At 41.9% G+C, this 23,493-nt stretch overlaps 2 protein-coding genes across 2 annotated transcripts; both read left to right on the top strand.

Annotated features, from left to right (window-relative positions):
* Nucleotides 1-3,575: 3,575 nt before the first annotated feature.
* Nucleotides 3,576-8,186, top strand: LOC110500132 (shaker-related potassium channel tsha2). Its single transcript, XM_021577316.3, has 2 exons — nt 3,576-6,985; nt 7,561-8,186. The coding sequence occupies exon 1, from the start codon at nt 5,491-5,493 to the stop codon at nt 6,940-6,942; it is 1,452 nt and encodes a 483-aa protein (XP_021432991.3). The 5' UTR covers nt 3,576-5,490; the 3' UTR covers nt 6,943-6,985; nt 7,561-8,186.
* A 3,323-nt stretch (nt 8,187-11,509) lies between these two features.
* Nucleotides 11,510-14,676, top strand: LOC110500125 (potassium voltage-gated channel subfamily A member 1). The gene is made up of 2 exons (XM_021577304.3): nt 11,510-12,280; nt 12,696-14,676. Exon 2 carries the CDS (start codon nt 12,952-12,954, stop codon nt 14,428-14,430), a length of 1,479 nt encoding a protein of 492 aa, XP_021432979.1. The 5' UTR covers nt 11,510-12,280; nt 12,696-12,951; the 3' UTR covers nt 14,431-14,676.
* Nucleotides 14,677-23,493: the final 8,817 nt, after the last annotated feature.

Genomic DNA, 23,493 nt, shown 5'->3' with positions numbered 1-23,493 from the left:
ACCTGACCCTACCGGGAAGGAAGGACACTCTGAACCTGACCCTACCGGGGAGGAAGGACACTCTGAACCTGACCCTACCGGGAAGGAAGGTAACTCTAAACCTGACCCTACCGGGAAGGAAGGACACTCTGGACATACCATGGCAGGATACACTGGACCTCCTTGAGGGGCAGGACATTGAACACCTGATTACTTTACACTGAACGCCTGGTAACGTTACACTGAACGCCTGGTAACTTTACACTGAACGCCTGGTAACTTTACACTGAACGCCTGGTTACTTTACACTGAATGCCTGGTTACTTTACACTGAACGCCTGGTTACTTTACACTGAACGCCTGGTTACTTTACACTGAAGGCCTGGTAACTACACTGAACGCCTGGTAACTTTACACTGAACGCCTGGTTACTTTACACTGAACGCCTGGTAACTTTACACTGAACGCCTGGTTACTTTACACTGAACGCCTGGTAACTTTACACTGAAGGCCTGGTTACTTTACACTGAACGCCTGGTTACTTTACACTGAACGCCTGGTAACTTTACACTGAAGGCCTGGTCACTTTACACTGAACGCCTGGTAACTTTACACTGAAGGCCTGGTTACTTTACACTGAACGCCTGGTTACTTTACACTGAACGCCTGGTAACTTTACACTGAACGCCTGGTTACTTTACACTGAACGCCTGGTTACTTTACACTGAACGCCTGGTAACTTTACACTGAACGCCTGGTTACTTTACACTGAACGCCTGGTAACTTTACACTGAACGCCTGGTAACTTTACACTGAACGCCTGGTTACTTTACACTTAACGCCTGGTAACTTTACACTGAACGCCTGGTAACTTTACACTGAACGCCTGGTTACTTTACACTGAACGCCTGGTTACTTTACACTGAACGCCTGGTAACTTTACACTGAAGGCCTGGTTACTTTACACTGAACGCCTGGTTACTTTACACTGAACGCCTGGTTACTTTACACTGAACGCCTGGTTACTTTACACTGAACGCATGGTTACCAGCAGGTCCCACCAGGCTGTGACTGGAGAGGCCTCAACGTCTGAGCTGTACTTGACCTCTGCAGTAGCTGCAGGCTGTGGGCCAGGAGCAGCGAGGGAGTCCTGAGGGAGAGCAGGTGGAGTCTTTGAGGCTGAAGGTTCCAGGGTAGCAGACAGTCGAACCTCATGTACCCGAGCGGCCAAGAGGGACGTCTGTTGGGAGAGCGGCTGGACCACCTTGGGGCGAGGTGGTGCTCCTGACTCTCTGGCAGATATGATGTAGGCTCCAGCCCGGGGGTCCTGGAGCGACGAAGATATGTTGAATAGCTGGGCCACCTCGGGACATAGTGGGGGTCCCAATGGTCCTGTGGAGGTGGTGAACACTCAGGCCCGGGAGGTCCTGGTGTAGTGTCTCTCATGGGAGTAGCCGGGCCGACTTGGGGAGTACCGGCAGTGATTGAGCTCTAGCGACAAGTGACAATGGCTCTAGCGGTGGTGGTGGTGGTGGTCAGGAGAGTAGTGGCGGTGCCAGTGCTCCCGCGGTGGTGACAATGGCTCTAGCCGGAGTGGTGGTGGTGGTGGTCAGGAGAGTAGTGTCGTACCATACCAGTGCTCCCACGGTGGTGACTGAGGCCGGGAGAGCCTAGAGTATGCCCTCCTGATCTCATGCTGCTCGTGACGTAGGTACTCGCATTCCCTCATCAGCTCCCAACTGGTGAGGGTGTAGTCACTCCCTGACCACTGAGGAGGCCTGAAGCAGGGCTGGTAGTCACTTAGATGAGAGAGGTTTGTAGGGCCTCACAGCTCATCTTCCTCAGGTGCATGATGGCTTTGTGTGGCGTTGAGGGCGGAAGTGGGTGGTGACAGGCGTCTCATACATCTTAGGGATGCAGGATAACTCGTCTGCATCCTGAGGTGTGGAAACAACTCCTTTTATGGCTACTTCAACATCTCAATTATAGCAGATCAGAATCCGGTGATACGCAGGACCATGTAAAAGCTATCGGTCGCTAAATCCGGGGGAAATGACGGACCATGTAAAAAACTGTTGGTCACTAAATCGGGCTAGAAGGACTACAGAAAAACGGTTGGATGTTATGCCCTCACCCATCTGAGCGGTTGGCTGTGGATGCCCTCACCCGCTATATAGTTATAACTGATTGGTTTGGTTCTGCCCTTCGGTTGACGATAACATTCTAACCTGACTGGGCGGGTGCAGGGTCCAGATGCGCATTTCCAAGCGCTCTGATTGGTTGGGAATGGCAGGGCTATGATAACTGAGTTAGGCTGAGCAGCCAAACTAACGGAACTTAAGGGAAACTGAAGAGACCGCGAGGGGAAGTTAGGTAGAGAGGAGAGGAGCAGGACGGCCTTTTTTACACTTCTTCTCTGCCTTAGTCCTGCTTGCAACCAAAGTATTTTGTTATCGGAACAACTTAGTCCTTTTTTAACAGACTAAGGAAAATGTATCTATTTGACAAGCATTCTGTACAATATAAATAACTTGTTAACCACAGAAAATCTACTGTGGCAATTTACCCGACACTATGAATGGAAACTAATGTTGGTGTAGCCTACTGTTATTATTTTATTAGTTTCCTATTTATGTTATTGAACATTGTCTGGTATGATAATTTCTTATCAAGATCGGGGTAAAATATCCCTTGAATGTCCATTTTGTAATGTGACCCTAAATCAAGTCAACGGGGGATTGAGTTATTGTGCCAGAAGAGCGTGCACTGGAATCGAACCCATGACGACTTGGTATGTCTATATGTGTACAAGGAAGGCAGAGGCCCTAACAGCTCTGAATATATTCAGACTTGTGCACTGTGTACATGTGAGCCCTGTGGAACCTGGCATCGACCTCTATGTTGCCTTACATTCTTGGTGTGAATGACTTGAGGATATCCTGTTGACATGAGGGTCTCCTGCACCCATGTGTATGTGCATGTGTGTGTGTGTGAGTGTGTGCCCCACAGCAAACAGAATAATATTTTTTTTTAAGCACACCTATAGTAAAACATGTCCACTACATTACAATTACTGAGTTTATTTACTGATTCACATATGCCATATTTACTCTGTGAAAGAAGTGAGTCTTTCAGAGGCAAATGAGGTGACTGGTCATCACTTAGGGCTATTTTTCATCTTCATCACCAATGGGGAAAAGATGACAAGTGAAAAATGATGGAGAAATTCTACAACAGGATTCCTAACAGTAATGATGAAAGTGGCATTCTTAGAACCTTTTTTAAATTCGAACCCATTTATCAGCCTGCAGTAAAGCCATTACTCTGACTGTTTGTTTACTGTTTGTTTCCGTGGAGACAGAAGCCCCTGACGACTTGGCTTGACCTAGACGGTCGTTGGGTAACAGATTATCACAGGCGGCACAACGTCCTTACACTGACATTTAACTCTGACATCCAACCCTGGGTCTGTATAGATAGAGGGGGCAGTTAAGCTGTGTCCACTATGTTCATGGTCACCCATTCACAAAACATTTGATCACCACAAAAGTGAACTTCATTGGCCATCAATCAGAAAGCTGTGATAGCATGGGTTGGGTACATAGGCTACTGCATCAAAAACTGGTTCCCTTCTGGACTGTAGATGCATAGCCTATCTTGGGGTTTGGTGCTCCAGTTTTGACACAGACATTAATCAACTGTGTTCCTAGGAAAGATTGTTGATCTTGTTTCGGATTATTTCTCACAGTCTTCAAAGTAGATCATGTGTGAAGCATATGAAACCGGAGCTCCAAGTTGGTGGGCAAGGTTGTGTAAGAGAGAGATTCATTTACAGAGTGGGCCTACCCTACAATCATTTTTTAGGAACATGACACAAACAAAAGAGAAAAGAAAACTCTCCCTTAGAGGGTTGTAAGCCAGTCTTAATTGTACAGGTATGTAATGCTACTTACCACATGTTACTTACAGCACATATTAAACTGCAACATGGTGGACTTTAATGCACAACTGCTTTCGACTTAGGCCTACATCCAATCTCGAGGGATAATAAAATCTAAATTTGGGGAGCTAAACTCTTGACTAGTTCTTCTCCTCTTACAGGCCTCGTCTAGTCAATTCAGAACCAGTGGTTCTTATTTGGACGACATGGGCACCGAAAGCAGTACGGAAAGTGTCATTCAACCTTTCTCACTCTCTCTCTCACCTCTCTTACAAACCACTACCGAGCAGTTGCAGGCCTACTGTTACGGAGGCAACAGGACCTGAGGGGAGGTTACATTATAATTGGGGTGAGTGTACAGGTAGCTGTTTTTTTTACACCCCAGTCTCTCTGGGACCCCAAATGCTAGGTCACATTTCTGCGAGAGGCCCCCTGTTCCAAGTTGTAAAATTGAACCCTTTAAGTGCTGAGAATAGGGGGGGGGGGGGTATTTTGGCTGAGGTTTCCTGAAGACGTTATCCACTGTGGGTGCTCAGGTGTCAGTCAAGCTAGCAGTTTCCACTGGCCCGGTCCAGGAGGGCCCCTGGTTGGATATGTGAAGCTGGTGCTTTACACTCTGCTTTCTGCTTTAGTTTAGAGATCCTAGTAATCTGCTTTAGTTTAGAGCTCCTAGTAATCTGCTTTAGTTTAGAGATCCTAGTAATCTGCTTTAGTTTAGAGCTCCTAGTAATCTGCTTTAGTTTAGAGCTCCTAGTAATCTGCTTTAGTTTAGAGCTCCTAGTAATCTGCTTTAGTTTAGAGCTCCTAGTAATCTGCTTTAGTTTAGAGCTCCTAGTAATCTGCTTTAGTTTAGAGCTCCTAGTAATCTGCTTTAGTTTAGAGCTCCTAGTAATCTGCTTTAGTTTAGAGATCCTAGTAATCTGCTTTAGTTTAGAGCTCCTAGTAATCTGCTTTAGTTTAGAGATCCTAGTAATCTGCTTTAGAACCCTTGTGGTTATTTCAGATTGGTAACAAACATTCAAAGTGCAACAGGAAAAAAAAAACTTGTAAAATCTACAGAGTTATGATTTGTGTAGGCAGGGGCTACAGTTTATAAGGTTAACTAAAGGACACTTGGACAGTCCTTTAAAAAAAATGATGGCTGTGATTTGTTTCTCTGAAATATGATACTAGAGAACTGGTCAACACTGCAAGTCCTGAGTTCAGGAAACTTTAAGAAGTGTAATAGGTGTTTACTAGTTGAGTTAGATTTAACAACATGTCACAGTGAGTGAACAGTGAGTGAGCAGGGGACAGTGCAGCAAGTGTCATCACGTCAGTCAACCTGGGGAGGGCATCTGGTAGTTTAAAATGGTGTGAATATGATCAGCATCAGTGTAGACAGCCAACGGTAGCAAGTAGACTGCCTGGATTACATTTCAGTACCTTCTGCAACTAAAAAAAGTGTATGCATTTAAATGGAGGAAACCATCAAGAAGCAAACTTTTCCTGGGCAGTAAAAAAACTACCGAGAAAGTGATAGTTGGGGCCGTGGAGGTGAGTGAAGCCCTTACCCTTGAGAAGGGTAAAAGATGACTGTTGTGTCCTGTGAGATCCAGGACGAGACTGTGGTAGTTTCTCCCCTCTACCAAGATGATTGCGACGAGGAGCGGGGCGATCAGGAGTGCAGCGAGAGGGTCGTCATCAACATCTCGGGACTGCGCTTCGAAACTCAACTGAGGACCCTCTCGCGCTTTCCCACCACGCTCTTGGGAGACCCACGTAAAAGGATGCGCTTTTTCGATCCGTTGAGAAATGAGTACTTTTTTGACAGGAATAGACCCAGCTTTGATGCCATCCTCTATTATTACCAGTCTGGAGGAAAGCTTAGGAGACCTGTCAACGTTACCATGGACATTTTCATGGAAGAAATGACATTTTATGAAATCGAAGAGGAAGCAATTGATATGTTTAAAGAAGATGAAGGTATGATCATAGAGGTGGAACGTGCGATGCCTGACAACGAGTTTCAGCGCCAGTTGTGGCTGTTGTTTGAGTACCCGGAGAGCTCAGGGCCTGCCCGGATGATCGCTGTCGTATCAGTCAGTGTGATTGTAATATCCATTGTGATCTTCTGTCTAGAGACTTTACCACAGTTCAGGGAAGATACCAGCGCAAACCTACCATTAAGTAATCACCATACCACGAATGGGACTACTCTCCATAAAAAACCCAATCTATTCACAGATCCGTTTTTTATGGTGGAGACACTTTGCATCGTGTGGTTTTCCTTTGAGTTTCTCGTGAGGTTTTTATCTTGCCCGAGCAAACCGGCATTTTTCAAAAACGCAATGAACTCCATCGATATCTTAGCGATAGCACCTTATTTCATCACCCTTGGCCTTGAACTAGCAGAGCAACAGGAAGCAGGAAGCGAGCAGGCCATGTCGTTAGCCATACTCAGAGTCATCCGTTTGGTTCGAGTGTTCAGGATTTTTAAACTTTCCAGGCACTCCAAGGGTCTCCAAATCCTGGGTCAGACACTCCACGCCAGCATCAGCGAACTCGGGCTTTTGATATTCTTTCTTCTCATAGGGGTTATTCTGTTCTCCAGCGCAGTTTACTTTGCAGAGGCAGACGACCCTGAATCGGGATTCTCAAGTATCCCCGCCGCGTTCTGGTGGGCGGTGGTGTCCATGACTACGGTTGGATATGGAGACATGTGCCCGGTTACTATTGGTGGCAAAATAGTGGGATCTATGTGTGCCATCGCAGGAGTGTTGACCATAGCCCTACCTGTCCCTGTTATCGTGTCCAATTTTAACTACTTTTATCACAGAGAGCGTAATGACGAGGAAACCGCTGTGTATACCCACGTGACTTGTGGTCAACAGAACGCTTCATTCGGAGAATTCAAATCGACCAGCGACAGCAGACAGTCCCTCACCAAATCAGAGTTCACGGAAGAGGATTCTTGCGAGACTATCAGATTAACACACTTCAACCCATTTGAACATTACACTGGCAAGCTGACGGATGTATGAAAAACAAGCATCGGCCTAGTTGAGCAGGGAAAAAACCGTCTCCGTGAGTAGCCCCTGAGTACTTTATTATGCGCGCTTTTACGCACGCTGTTAGTTGGCATGTAAATCTTCAAATATCTTGAATTAATTTGTTGGATACCTACAGTAGGCTAATAGCTTCGTTACAGTAATGGCAGGTCAGTGGCAGCTCTATGTGCATGTTTGAATAATTTGCGCGCGTTTTTACTCACGCTATCACTCAGTGTTTGTTGTCATATGATCTTCAAAAAACAGGAATTAATTTGTTTGACACCTTCAGTAGGCCTATAGCTTTACCCCCACAACAATTTTTAGAACTGGGTTTCTTTTGCATAGCCTATAGAATTTCTGAACTCGGAGCGCCACTGTGTGGTTGAAACGCAGTCGTGCAGCAGACGCTTCTAAGGCAAAAAAATCTAACCGCTATTTTGGTTATCTGAACAGTGTGCAAGAAATTGCTGATAATCAAAAGTGTGTGTGTGTGTATTATTTACTCATGACTATACATACATTGTCACTAACAAGCTTGTTAGGAACATTCTGGATTGAATTAATGGAATATAACCGCATGAAAAAGCATTCTCTTCTTTCTACTTGCAGAGTACAAGATCAAAGACCCTTGCCTTTCTGCTACACTTGAAAGAAAATGCAAGCAATTCCATATATATTTGTAACTGGAAAAGTCAAGATAGTGATCAAACGTCACACACTTGTCCCATGAACTACTGGCCAGTAATGTGAGATGACAGGTGCTGCTGCAGGAGAGCCCCTTGAACAAACTACCAATCTGAATGTTCAATGACCCTTTCAATGTACTTTGCAATGTATTCAATGAACTGAAATGACTACTGTGTAGATATCCTGTAATGTATGGTTGTAAATATGCCTTTTTTTTAATGCTATCCTTATGTTCTCAGCTCAGAATCGAAATGTGAACATGCCTTGCTCTGTGTGCCTTTGTGGAAAGTTTTGAAGGAACTACACACGCCTTTATTTTATATAACTATTTATTGTACACAAATTCAAATTTAGCTGTAAATGGTCCTTGGGAAGGAATCACTGGTGTTAAAATAACTTGCCCATAGGAATTAGAATTATGTCTGCATGTAAAGAGAAATCAATAGTTCTCTAAAATGTTAATGAAATGTATATTTCTATTTTTCTAAGATTGCAAAATTGTATGTGAACTTTTGAACTATATTTTTTAAATAAATAAATCCTCATTATTTTGTTTTAATATTAACTACCGTTCCTCCCAATGGGGGGGGGGGGGGGGTCTTCTCATTCTTTGTTGATTTCAAAAAAGCTTTTGACTCAATATGGCATGAGGGTCTTCTATAGAAATTGATGAAAAGTGGTGTTGGGGGAAAAACATACGACATTGTAAAATCCATGTACACAAACAACAACTCTGCGGTTAAAATTGGCAAAAAACACACATTTCTTTCCATAGGGCCTAGGGATGATACAGGGATGCAGCTTGAGCCCCAACCTCAACATATATATCAACAAATTGGTAAGGGCACAAGAACAGACTGCAGCACCTGGCCTCACCCTACTAAAATCTGAAGTCAAATGTCCACTGTTTGCTGAAGATCTTGTGCTTTTGTCCCCAACCAAGGAGGGCCTATAGCAGCACCTAGATATTCTGCACAGATTCTGTCAGACCTGGGCCCTGACAGTAAAAATTGTGTACCTCTGCCTAAACACCAGCGCCAAAGGTCATTTCCACAAAGCTGTGAACGATCTGAGAGACAAGGCAAGAAAGGCCTTCTATGTCATCAAAAGAAACATAAAATTTGACATACCAATTAGGATCTGGCTAAAAATACTTGAATCAGTTATAGAACCCTTTATGGTTGTGAGGTCCGGGGTCCGCTCACCAACCAAGAATTCACAAAATGGGACAAACACCAAATTGAGACTGCAAAATTATCCCCGTACACAAAATAATCACTTGACACATTGGAAAGAATTAACAAAAAAACTGAGCAAACTAGAATGCTATTTGGCCCTAAAAAGAGAGTACACAGTGGCAGAATACCTGACCACTGTGACTGTCATAAAATTAAGGAAAGCTTTAACTATGTACAGACTCAGTGAGCATAGCCTTGCTATTGAGAGAGGCCGCCGTAGGCAGACCTGGCTCTCAAGAGAAGACAGGCTAGGTGCACACTGCCCACACAATGAGGTGGAAACTGAGCAGCACTTCCTAACCTCCTGCCAAATGTATGACCATATCAGAGACACATAATTCCCTCAGATTACACAGATCCACAAAGAACTAGAAAATAAACCCAATTTTAATAAACTCCCACATCTATTGGGTGAAATACCACAGTGTGCCATCACAGCAGCAAGATTTGTGACCTGTTGCCACAAGAAAAGGGCAACCAGTGAAGAACAAACACCATTGTAAATACAACCCATATTTATGTTTATTTTTTTCACTTTTGTACTTCAAACATTTGCACATCGTTACAACGCTGTATGTAGACATAATATGTCATTTGAAATGTCTCTATTCCTTTCAAACTTTTGTGAGTCTAATGTTTACTGTTCATTTAAATATTGTTTATTTTCACTTTTGTTTATTATCTATTTGACTTACTTTGGCAATGTCAACAAACATATGTACACCTTGCTAATAAAGCCCATTGAATTGAATTGAGAGAGAGCGAGAGAGAGAGAGAGAGAGAGAGAGAGAGAGAGAAAGAGAGAGAGAGAAAGAGAGAGAGGGAGACAGAGAGAGAGAGAGAGAGACAGAGAGAGAGAGAGAAAGAGAGAGAGGGAGACAGAGAGAGAGACAGAGAGAGAGACAGAGAGAGAGAGAGAGAAAGAGAGAGAGGGAGACAGAGAGAGAGACAGAGAGACAGAGAGAGAGACAGAGAGAGAGAGAGAGAGAGAGAGAGAGAGAGAGAGAAAAGAGAATAGTGTAAAAAACAAACACCTGGCTTCCCTCTCTGTAACATTACTAATGTACTTGGAGTGTTATGCACAATGGTACCTAGACAGCTGAGCTTTACAGGGAGTGGGCTTGATCCCTCCCAGTTCCATTCTCATATGTCACATACAGTAATGCTGTTGTCAGATGAGTGCTTTGTGCTTCATAACAACCACAAGATAAGAGGTAATACAATGTATTATACATATGTCTGATCATGTAATACCATGTCAGTGATTAGGTAATGGTAATATCACGGAGAGAGTGTCATGGAGATGTGTTGTGCAGAGAGGGAGGGTTGGGAATACGGTTCATTTCTTATTAATGATATTCGAGCTCACTACAATTGATGTTTTCCTTAATGTCTATCAATGGATTGTCAATGGATCATGTCCATAGCTCCCTTCCCTATTGCTGAGTGCTCGGTTGACTGTAACGTCTTTAAAAATAATATTGTTGATTTGCAATTGTAATTTCGAATGAAATAGGTGGCCTAACTCACAAAACGAATTTTACATTTTAATGCTAGGCCTACAGAACACTATTTGAGTTGTAGCATTAATCTCAGACTCGTTCCTAATGGATATATCGATAAAGCTACACAGATGTGATGAAATTACAATGTGTGGTAATAAATATTGAGTTGTGGGATATTGATACAATTAGCTTCATCTGCTGGCTACATTGGCACATGGCCATTGGTGTATTTATGCCTATAGGCCTACTTATACAGTATGTGCAATTAATCATGCTTTGTAAATTAACATATATTTTTTGTTTATTCGGTTTATTACATCCATAAGATCCAAAAGTTATGACCCTAGATATTTTTCGAATGTGGTATGTTAATTAGATACATTTTTTTTTTAAATACACATATCAAAAGGCAATTTCATAAAATCATCGAGGGTGACGCAAAAGAGTTAGTTATTGGCTTATTAATGATAAGACACCTAACATTCACTAATGCAGGCCTTCTAAAAAAAAGTTAATTAAATGAACTCACTGCAACTTGAAACAGATATATCTTAAATCAGTAACATGCCTGTTTTCAATTGTCCTATCGATTAGATTGACAGTAACAACAACATAATACTGCGCCATGCACTAGGAAGGGCAGGGGGTAGGTAGGTGGTCAGGATAATGGTCGAGCGCGCTCTGTTCGGAGACGCGCTGCTCGAGACCGCTGTCCATGGTGCTGAAACAGGCACTCCTGCTGGAATGGTCTGTACCGCAACCGCTCTTTCCGGTCAGTGGCCACTCACAGAATTGAGCTGAGAGGAGAGTATGAACAACTGCGAAGTTGAGAGAGAAACATGTAAACTGTATGAATTCATTACTGTAGTTTAAGTTAGTTTATCAGTAGCCTATCATTAAGACCATTGTTGATTGGTTGGGAAATAATTATTAAGGTACTAGCTGGCTCATAACCCTTCCTTCAGAAGAGCAGATATTACGCCAATGCTGGCACACACAATGCTCTTGCTTTTGTGGTGTAGAGAGAACTCGTGGCAGCGTGCTTTAGTATAGCCGGTCTGCATTGCGTCGAACCGCGCTCTCCTCCCTCCCTCCTTCTCTCTCCCTCTCCCACGCTCACCCCCGCCCCACCACCCTGAAACTCAAACACACACACGCACACATACTCACTCCACTTTCTATCCACCTCCACTCTCCTTGCATGTGAAATACCTAACAACAATATGCTGAACCATTATTAAGAAATGATTCTCTCTTCACATAATCGATTCCTCCCTCTTTTTTAAGCACCTCCAGTCTCCATCCCCTCTCAACAGTGTGCCAGGCTCGAGGTAAAACACATCCCAGAATGCCCGTCATCTTGTCTAGGCTACTCGTAACAGGACATTTCTGCTGATGCGGTAATGTCTGAAAATGGCAAGGGTTCGCTTATTGCCCCTTAATGTATCTCCCCCCTGAATGGCAGAATAATACTTTCTCCTGCGGTATAAGCTGTTCAGTCCGAAGTGCCCAACCGCACAAGCGGCTACAGACGTTGCGGTTTACAGTTACTTTTTCTCCGTTTTTTCCATCTTCACGTTTCTCCTCTGACTCCCGCGTGATTTTACATCGAATGTGAAGAAGAGACGACAGGATCAAGATGTAGACAAATAAGACATTTAAGTTATCCGAGACGAACGGCTCAGACAGTGATGCCTTGAGAGTTTTAGCCTACCAGGGCGATCTGACGCTGCACAGAGGAAAGCTCCAATGTGTCGCGGTGGGGTGCAACGTAAAGTGTTAATGTATTAACACATTGACAACAACTCTCCGGATGTCCAGGATGTCCTAGCGTTGAATGACTGTGCTGAGTCGCGGACAAGACGCATTCCGTCAGGATTCCTTCACGATCATCCTGAGGTAAGCCTTGAAACTGGTGCACTCTGTCTGTCTGTCTGTCTGTCTGTCATTTGAGGTTTAGGGTCAAGAGGAATACTTCCAAGGCTATTGTTATCTATTACTATTAGGCCATTTACAGACTGTTAATTTTGGTGAGGCAAGTTTCAAACAGTGTTATGTGACAAAACATGCATGTAAAGTGGTGCAATTATATGACATTTAACCCTGTCAAATACAATATGCATAGTCGATTGCTTTGTCTAGATTATCACCAACAAAACAATATCGTTTTCCCCTTTAAACGCTGATAAATAAACAGTGTAGCCTAGAGGCCAAATAAATAAATAAATGGCAGAAATTGCTGAGCCAGCATACATCTCCACCGCTCCTAAGATCCATTATTTTCTCTTTTTTTCTCTCTCTGACTGTGTGACAGAGGCAGCAGCAGCAGATGCAGCGAAGAGCAGCAATGGTTGAGTCAGCCAGAACCGCAGTGGAGCCGCACTGAGGCAAAGCAAGTTATACCCCCCCTGTCTGGGGACTAGCACAAGAAATAGGGGGAGAAGAAGAAGAGAGGAGAAGGAAATTGTATACTGCCTAAACCTGAATGCCGCCTGTTCAATCAGATTAACCGGGAAACCCGGAATTCCACAACTCCTGCTGCAACAGAGCTCCCGAATTCGAGCTACAAGATGACCGTAGTGGCAGGAGATAACATGGACGAGACCGTGGCAGTGCCGGGGCACCCGCAGGACTCGTACCCCCCCGACCACGAAGACCACGACTGCTGCGAGAGGGTGGTCATCAACATAGCGGGGATGCGGTTCGAGACACAACTCAAAACTCTCTCCCAGTTCCCCGAGACATTGCTAGGCAACCCCAAGAAGAGGATGCGCTACTTTGACCACCTGAGAAACGAGTATTTCTTTGATAGAAACCGCCCCAGTTTCGATGCCATCCTCTACTATTACCAGTCCGGGGGTAGGCTGAGAAGGCCCGTCAACGTCCCGTTGGATATGTTCTCGGAAGAGATAAAGTTTTATGAGTTGGGAGTGGATGCCATGGAGAAATTCCGTGAGGATGAGGGCTTCGTCAGAGAGGAAGAACGTCCTTTACCTGAGAAGGAGTTCCAGCGTCAGATCTGGCTGCTTTTTGAGCACCCAGAGAGCTCCGGTCCAGCCAGAGGGATTGCTATAGTATCTGTTATGGTCATTCTGATTTCTATAGTCATCTTTTGTTTAGAGACTTTACCTGACTTGAAAGAAGACCCCAGGGGTCGGTTTAAGACTGTAGGGAACCATACTTTTTACTACAAACCAAACATCCTAACCGATCCCTTCTTCATTATTGAAACTCTTTGCATTATCTGGTTCTCGTTTGAGTTGTTAGTGCGTTTTTTTGCGTGTCCAAGTAAGGCGGTCTTCTCCAAAAACATGATGAACATTATTGATATAGTGGCTATCATTCCTTACTTCATCACACTGGGAACAGAGCTGGCTGAGGACCCCGAAGACCAGGACGAGGGCATGGGGGAGCAGGCAACATCTCTGGCCATCCTCAGGGTGATCCGTTTGGTCAGAGTGTTTAGAATCTTCAAGTTGTCACGACACTCCAAAGGATTGCAGATCCTGGGACAGACCCTCAAGGCCAGTATGCGCGAGCTCGGATTGCTGATCTTCTTCCTCTTCATTGGAGTCATCCTGTTCTCCAGCGCGGTGTATTTCGCAGAAGCAGAGGAGAAAGGGTCGCACTTCGGCAGCATCCCAGAAGCCTTCTGGTGGGCCGTGGTATCTATGACAACTGTGGGCTATGGGGACATGGTGCCTGTCACTATAGGGGGTAAGATAGTGGGCTCCCTTTGCGCCATAGCTGGTGTGTTGACGATTGCACTCCCAGTGCCTGTCATTGTGTCCAACTTCAACTACTTCTACCACAGGGAGACCGAGGGAGAGGAGCAGGCCCAACTCTTAAACGTTAGTGAACCAAACATTAGTGAAAGCAATTCTAGTCGCCGTAGCTCGTCCACTGTCAGCAAATCAGAGTACATGGAGATTGATGGAGATATAAATAATAGCATCGACAACTTTAGAGAGGCAAACCTCAGAACTGGCAATTGCACTATAGCCAACCAAAACTGTGTAAATAAAAGCAAGCTGCTCACAGATGTGTAGAATTAGACACCACGGGACTTAAATGATGCCGTCACATGTTAACTGCACTAGACCATCAGGTCTGAAAGCTTCATTCGCCTCCTATAAGCGTTCTAGCATTACAACAACCATGCGCAGCAATTTGAAAGTAATTATTACAGGGGGGAAAGAAAATGAAGCTGTTACTAGAGAATATAACATATAGATAGAGTAAATTAATTATTCTAAAATGATCCTTTAAATAAGTATTGAAAAAGAAAAAAGAAACAACTTCTATTTAACAAGCAAATGCGGGCGTCCTTGGAGGAACACTAATCAACAGCACTCATGAGGACATATCTGTCTTTATCAGACGAAGCCAGGCGTCGTAATTAAAATGTAATGCATGGATTACAGATAACATTTCAGCAAGTTGCACAATGCATCAATGAGAAAATGCATCAGAAATATGCTCTGCTGCCTGCAGAGAGAGAGAGAGAGAGACGCAAGTCAGCATCTGTAGCAGTCAGACAGACAGTGGTTGGATCGAGCGACGCCTCGCCCGAAGTCAGAGAGGCTACTCCTCTACCCCTCTGTCATCAAAGGATTTACTATCCAGCAAAGCGCCCAGGAAAAAGACTGATCGCTGATCTCCTGGTTTGGATGATGACGAGGAGGATCTAGGATACGGACATCCGCAATGCTGCTATTTTCCAGCAGTAAGATGCTGTAATTATGATATCACTAAGTGATTCAATGGGATTTTAGCCCTTTAAATGCAAGACAGCACAATTATATAACAAAAGAGCTTCACATGAGCATGTTTAGAAACTCTCCATACATGTTGATATTGGCATGCGTGATGATGAGACATAACCTCATAATAATGGAGAAAAAAATATTTTGGATATTTGCATCCTATGCCTTCATTCGATTCTTCCACCCATTTATGCTTTTGTTTCACTGAGAGTGCAGTACTGGTTTCAAATAGGTTTTTCATTTCAAAATGCTAATCGTTTAGAAGTATCTAGGGAGTGAATGTTAAAAATCGTAAGGGAAACAGTAACTAAACTAAGATCATAGCATGAGAAAAATCAACCTGCATTACGGCCTATCGACTAGATACTGTGTATACTAGTATATCTAATGCATGACGTCAGTATTCAGCTTGTTGCAGTTACAGACACTGAATAGTGTCTCATACTGTCATGGAAACGAAACGTGGGTAATTTAAAAAAACAAAAATCCCTGAAACGTTTCTGAAATGTGACTAAATACAGTATATCCAAACCCAACTCCGGGGTTCAGACTTAAAACGTTCTCGATCAAAGAAGCATAATAAATACCTATTATCAAAAATGCATATTCTCCTAAATACGCAACAAGTATTACAGTATTACTTCAATAGTGCAGTGCATGGACTTTCTTTGAACAAAGAAAAAGTAAACATATTATGAGTCATGTCTTCCATTTCACCACTAAATTTAGGGACGTTTGTTTATTTTCACAAACAAAACAAACGAAATTGCTCTAATTTGAATGAAATTAACGTTTGTTTAATAAATATTGCAAATCATTATTTTGCACTTTAGTTGCTAGTGCCTTTACCCCTCTCACCATGCAACAGGTTCAGTGAAAGTGCCTCTGTGTATATAGCCTACAACATAAATACATGTTGAACAGATCAGGTGCAAAAGATCTTGTTTCCGCAATATGCTGTTATAAATGCTGTTATTAATGCTGTTATTGATGTGGATGATGATGATGGTTATTAATACAGCGAGAGAATGTTCAGTGAAAACAACCATGGAAGTCCATTACCAACATGACCCAGGATTGAGTTTTCCCAAGATTCTAGAACAAGATTCTAGAACAACTCAACATTGTTGTCCTCATGATGCACTTATGCTCTTACTGGAACCAACCATCCTCCTGTGCTTTATGTTTCTCTTCACCCATGCACCACTTCAAATCCAAAGGGAATATCCATTGCTTTGCATTGCATTGTTGCTATTGATTTATGTGCCATAAGTCTTGCGTGTCTACCTCAGTGAGGTTACTGCAGAACTCACTGCAGAACTGAAGCCAGACTCCTAGCCAGGCAGAGCTGCAAAGCAGGCTATATCGATGCAGAGCAGAGCGTACTTCTTCCACAACATGAAAAATTGCCTTTTAGTGGACTAGGCTGTGGTCATCAGCATCTGGGCCTGCACTTACAAAGTGCCTCAGAGTAGGAGTGCAGATCTAAGATCAGGTCTCCCAATGTCCATGTAATCTTATTCATTCTGATCTAAAAGGCTAATCTGATCCTAGAGCTGCGCTCCTACTCTGAGACACTTTGTGATTACAGGCCCAGATGCTGAATTGTTAGAAGCACTTAAAATATACTCTAGCACCCTTAACCCTATCCCTTTTCCTTCCAAGCTATGCATAGTCAAAAAAGAAAAGAAACAAACATTTCTATACAGATGTAGGATCTTAATTTGATCCATCTTTTGTTGATGATAATTTTCCTGCATGGCAGGAAATGCAAACTTGTGGTGTATTCAAGGTTTAAAAAGGCGTTTAAAGTTTGTAATTTCTGCTTTAAAAATGTCAGATTTGATTTTCCCTAATGTAAAATGTATCAACCCTTACAAAAAATGCCAATTAATTATAATCCACATTTCCTGTTGCTGCAAAATTTTTCCTGCTGTAGAAAACTAGCTCAAATTAAGATCCTACATCTGTAGTAGCAGAGTAGACCAGAGCATAATGATATAGACTGGCTGATTCTCGAAAAACATGTTAATACAAGTGGTTTGGTTTCAAATCAAATCAAATTGTATTGGTCACGTACACATATTTAGCAAACGTTATCGCAGGTGCACCGAAATGTTTATGTTTCTATCGCCAACAGTGCAATATTACCTAGCAATGGTGTGTATAGACAGTATGGACAGTATATGAATAGAAAAGGTGTGTTCAGCAGTAGTTATACAGAATGGTCTGTACAGACATGATTAAAGTGACCAGTGTTCCATGACTATGTAGATGGGGCAGCAGTTTCTGAGGTGCAGGGTAACCATTTGGATTCTTTGGTGTGACAGTTGAGAACCAATGCAGGTTTGATACTATTACGCAGTGGTGGAAAATGTACCCAGTAGTCATACTTGAGTAAAAGTCAAGAAACCTTAACAGGAAATGACTCAAGCAAAAGTGAAAGTCACCCAATAAAATAATACTTGAGTAAAAGTCTGAAACTATTTGGTTATAAATGTACTTAAGTATCAAAAGTAAAAGTATAAACAATTAAAAATCACTTATATTAAGCAAACCAGATGGCACAATTGTTCATGTTTTTTTTTAATTTACAGATAGCCAACACTCAGACATCATTCAGAAACAAAGCATTTGTGTTTAGTGATTTCGCCAGGTCAAAGGCAGTCGAGATGACTTAAGGATGTTCCCTTAAGAAGTACGTGAATTGGAACCTTTCTTGTCCTGCTAAGCATTCAAAATGTAACGAGTACTTTTGGGTGTCAGGGAAAATGTATGTAAAAAGTACATCATTTTCTTTAGGAATGTAGTGAAGTTAAAGTAGTCCAAAAATATAAATAGTAAATTAAAGTACAGATACCCCCCCCCCCCAAAAACGACTTTAAGTAGTAATTTACACCACTGCTATGACGTCATAGAACTATCCTGTCCAATTATATCGGTGATTGCCTGAAAAGTGTGCCACACTTCATTGATGAGAAATGCCCATTCTAGTAATTATATTTCTGTGTGTATCTGTCGCAGAAGGACAATGAAGTACCCAGGGAGTTTTAAGTCCAACTTTTTTTTTTCCACCCTGGGCATTATAAGCAAATTATAAAAGGCTCCACAGTCTTTGCTAGTTCAATTTGCTCAATATCTACATATTGTATTTCATCATTGTGTCTTCCAGCTTTCAGCAAAGCTTACGGATGCTTTGTGAATGCTGTTATGTTGTTTAAGCAACATTTTGGCTGTCATAATCCAAATCCATTTAGAATCAAGGCATGACACTGATATCACTCCAGGAAATGTTTGTGCCACTGAAGTCGAGGGATGACACACAACAGACGTAATGACGCCCACACATCAACATAGCTAAAGATTTATGACTGGATGTTACCTGGAGGAAAAGGACTGGACCGTGTTTCCTTTCGGGTCTCCACGACAGTGTGACAAGGGTCTTAGTGGACTAACAGCAAGCTGGCAAAGCAGGCTAATGTACACATTGTTTGGCGAAAAGGCTGCATACTTAGAATGTGTCTGTCTAGCAGAGAGCCTTCGTAGATGTCACTTCAGTTCACATATCAGTTCAATATATACAACAAGTGTTACTTCTGTGTCAGGGATTTTCAGGGTTTCTGACCAAGAGAATGTCATCACGTCTTAAGAACAGACACGGAATCTCACAAATACAGCCAATACAAAGTGGCTATCCCATCTCAAGTTTCAAGTGTCAATGTTTATCTGCCACTTTGACAAGATACAACCGCTGTAAAACAGTATAGTAAAATTCTCACCTTGAGAGCAATTTCCCAATAACACGGTGATAATAATAATAGATACAGTAGATACTAATAGAATGAAACATTTAGATAATAATCCACACAAGATCTACGATGTGAGTTAAAGAAACAAGAGAATGCAAGTATATACAGGCCACTGCCAATACCTTATTCAATGTGCAGGGGTACTGGAGTGGTTGAAGTGGGTTTATACATAAAAAGTATATCTACCATGTACAGTAGCTAGCTGACCATCAGGTAAATGATATGTTTTTACCATATGTGGTTTCTCTTATGACCCAGAAGAGTGGTTGGACAAAATATGTCCTGTTCCACCAAATACCCATGATGCAACAGTTCACAGTGAGGTTGAGGGCCGTCACTAGTTACCCCAGCCACATAGTCATAAGTATGGCTAAACCTTTGAATTTGTGGCTGTGGTAGCTAGTGACATCCAAGTTTGAGGGAACCCATGCGAAACTCCTCACGTCACGATACCAGTACATCTGTTGCTCTTGCCGTGAGGGAAATCTATGCATGGTGCTATGCATTTAACTATTCTATAAAAAAACAATAAAAAACAATGCATTCTTATAGCAATAGAATTACAGGTACCTGTTTCTTAGAAACTTTTGTAAAATAAGATATTCATTCATCTATTTTAAAAAGATATGGAGAAGACAGATGGTCTCGATCTCTTTACCGATATTTACAACATGGCTGTCTGTGTATGTTGTTTGTTGTATTCTTTGATTTCATGAAGGTCAGTGGGGTCAAAGGTTAAAGATCAAAGTTAACATCTGGGTCATGTTCATTAGGGAAAACTTTAAAAAAACATTTTGCAACAAGAACATTTTGAGTTTCTTATTGGACAGAGAGTCAATCCCCAGTCAATCTCCCCATTTCACTCCGGGTTTAGAGCGGTTTATTCTATTTGGTGCCTAATGAACATGACCCTGTCCTAACACTAAGCATAGAAAACCTATGAAATGGCCAAATATAGGTATTGTACAGTGGCCATCCAATCCCCGTCAACCTCATAGGTTTACCTGGAGTAGTTTTCCAGCAAGGAAGTTGTGTTGACAAACAGAGCAAAGTAGCTGGTAGCACCCTCCCACAGGATTGAAGGGCTGTGTATTTAGTGTGAATTTAGTGTGAACGAGAGTCTGAGATGGTGCCTATATAGGTTTGTTTGTATAATGTATGCTATTCAAAAGAACAACGAGGGAGGTTTATTAAAAATACCATTCAGAGAAACTCAAGTAAAAGTAAACTATATCTAAAACGAAGAAAGAAACACTGTCAAATAGAGTATTGCAAGCAACTTTATAGAGCAACATGTCAAAACCAATCATATCTATGTTTTTTATTGTGTATCTTATATTTAGTTTCCTTTGTCACTACACTACTATTGATTCCCACTGGGCACAGACGTCAATTCAAGGTCTATTCTACATTGGTTCAAAGTCATTTCATTGAAATTACGTGGAAACAATGATGATTCAACCAGTGGGTGCCCAGTGGATTGTATTTAGGAAGAACATGACAGAATATCCTGAAATATCAAAGACAATAATAACGTGTTCCGTTGCCAAGCCATGATGATTAAACTGAAGTACTATTGTTATTAATTTACTGCACTGACAATTCACTGCACTGACAATTCACTATACTGACAATTTACTGTACTGTCAATTTACTGTACTGACAATTTACTGTACTGTCAATTTACTGTACTGACAATTCACTGCACTGACAATTCACTATACTGACAATTTACTGTACTGTCAATTTACTGTACTGACAATTTACTGTACTGTCAATTTACTGCACTGACAATTCACTATACTGTCAATTTACTGCACTGACAATTCACTATACTGTCAATTTACTGCACTGACAATTCACTATACTGTCAATTTACTGCACTGACAATTCACTGCACTGACAATTCACTATACTGACAATTTACTGTACTGTCAATTTACTGTACTGACAATTTACTGTACTGTCAATTTACTGCACTGACAATTCACTATACTGTCAATTTACTGCACTGACAATTCACTATACTGTCAATTTACTGTACTGACAATTCACTGCACTGACAATTCACTATACTGACAATTTACTGTACTGTCAATTTACTGTACTGACAATTTACTGTACTGTCAATTTACTGCACTGACAATTCACTATACTGTCAATTTACTGCACTGACAATTCACAATACTGTCAATTTACTGCACTGACAATTCACTATACTGTCAATTTACTGTACTGACAATTTACTGTACTGACAATTTACTGTACTGTCAATTTACTGTACTGACAATTTACTGTACTGTCAATTTACTGTACTATCAATTTACTATACTGACAATTTACTGTACTGTCAATTTACTGTACTGACAATTTACTGTACTGACAATTCACTATACTGTCAATTTACTGTACTGACAATTTACTGTACTGACAATTTACTGTACTGACAATTTACTGTACTGTCAATTTACTGTACTGACAATTCACTGCACTGACAATTCACTCTACTGTCAATTTACTGTACTGACAATTCACTGTACTGTCAATTTACTGTACTGACAATTTACTGTACTGTCAATTTACTGTACTGACAATTTACTGTACCGGACAACAAACTACTGTGTTAGCATCAAGATGTATGGATAGTCTTTTAAATTAATTTAAAGAAACACGGGAAAACCCATCCAAACAAACCACACCATTTAAGAGAGTTTACAAACTTCCATCACTGAAAACCAACTGATAATGTATAGATAATGAATACATATCTCTATGGCAACCAGAAACTGCATGGTTAACAGAAGACTGCATGAGCTTTAAAACCTTTCCAAACAGTAGATCAATTATAATAGCGGTTGCATCTTTTAAAGAAAACCCTTGCTTTCATCTAAACCAAAGGCTTCTATATCAAACATTTTCCTATATTTTGAATGTATTTTAGACATTTTTTATTGTATGCTAAAGAAACGTTTTTATCTCAGACCAGACGTGCGTTCTGATTGGTGCGTGCTACAGTATGGCAACACTATGTACTGAATCTGATCAGTTCTGATGTAAGTGTTAACATCACTCCATGTTCAAACTAGCCTGGTCTCAGATCTGTTTGCGCTGTCTTGCCAACTATATGCTCATTGTCAGGCCAAACACGGCGAATTACCAATGACAACAATCATGGGAGTTGGCTATACAGCACAAACAAACCAGTGACCAAGCTTTACGTTCAAACCTCTCTTTACTAACATGCTGAGCGAGCGTTACAAAATAAATGTACACATACATGTTATTCAATCATTGCAGACACACTGCACACACGCGTCAACGAGCGTCTGCGTAGCCAGGCGCTAAAATAGATCTTGGTTCCATTTGTGACGCTTTGATGCGCTGCAAGTCCCGCCTCTACCATCTTCTCATTGGTATTTAGAATCATATACCCACGTGGGTGATTGAAAGATGAACTGAGGTCCACACTCCAGTCGGTGGTGGTAATGCACCTTAAAGTTGGTTGCCAACCCCCATATAAAGTCCAAAGAAGAATAAGAAGCCTGAAGGAGGAGAGATTAGTAGAAACAAACTCGGTTGACCGTTTTATCTGTGGATCCATTGTCTGAGTAGAGGACCTTGCGCATTTCAGGTAAAATAACAACCAAATGTTTATATCCCAGGACAAATGATCTAGCAACAGCAAGCTAGCTAAATTGGCATATATGTTTAATGCTTTTCGACATGTCCCCAAAAATGATGTCGTTGGTTCAGAATTCGTTTTGATATTTCAACCTGCGTGTCCTGAGGCACGCGCCCGTTCTAGTCAGCGTGTTAGAATGGTGATGAGAGGTGACTAGTTCCTGTTTGATGACAGGCAGTGATGTGATTGGTAGATGTGTGATTGATGCATGTTTCTCTTACCGTCTGTCCGTCAGACATTATTTGTGTCTGAAATGGCACCCTATTCCCTCTATAGTGCACTACTTTTGACCAGAGTCCTATGGCCCCTGTAGTAGTAGTAATGCACTAGAGTCCTATGGCCCCTGGTGGGCAAAAGCACTGCACTAGAGTCCCATGGCCCCTGGTGGTCAAAAGTAGTGCACTAGAGTCCTATGGCCCCTGGTGGTCAAGGGTGCCTTTTAGCATGCTACCATTGTTCATCTACATAAGAAATGTGATCCTATAAGATATCTATAACAACCGATAGAAAACCTATTGGACGCTATGAGAATGTGACCGAGCATCTCAGAGACAATCAAAATCCAATCCAATGTTATTTGTCACATGCTTGGTAAACAACAGCTGTAGACTAACAGCGAAATGCTTCCTGATGGGCCCTTCACCAACAATACAGAGAGAAACATAGAAAACATTATAGAAAGATAATATTATAGATATATAAAAATGTTTTGTCTAGATCAGGTATGTTTGTCATGTAGAACTGAGTCCTGTCAGCTCTACTCGTTACATTTCTACCTGAAATGTTGTTAATGTTTAACCTCGTCGAATACACCCCTGCTCTTTACATTTGTGTTATAAGTCATCCATTTGCCTA

This window comes from Oncorhynchus mykiss, chromosome 2, assembly GCF_057628025.1.
Source record: "Oncorhynchus mykiss isolate SJ-2025 chromosome 2, ASM5762802v1, whole genome shotgun sequence".
Lineage (NCBI taxonomy): Eukaryota > Metazoa > Chordata > Actinopteri > Salmoniformes > Salmonidae > Oncorhynchus > Oncorhynchus mykiss.
The sequence above is the reverse complement of the archived record's forward strand: the minus strand, read 5'-3'. Positions and strand labels throughout refer to the sequence as shown.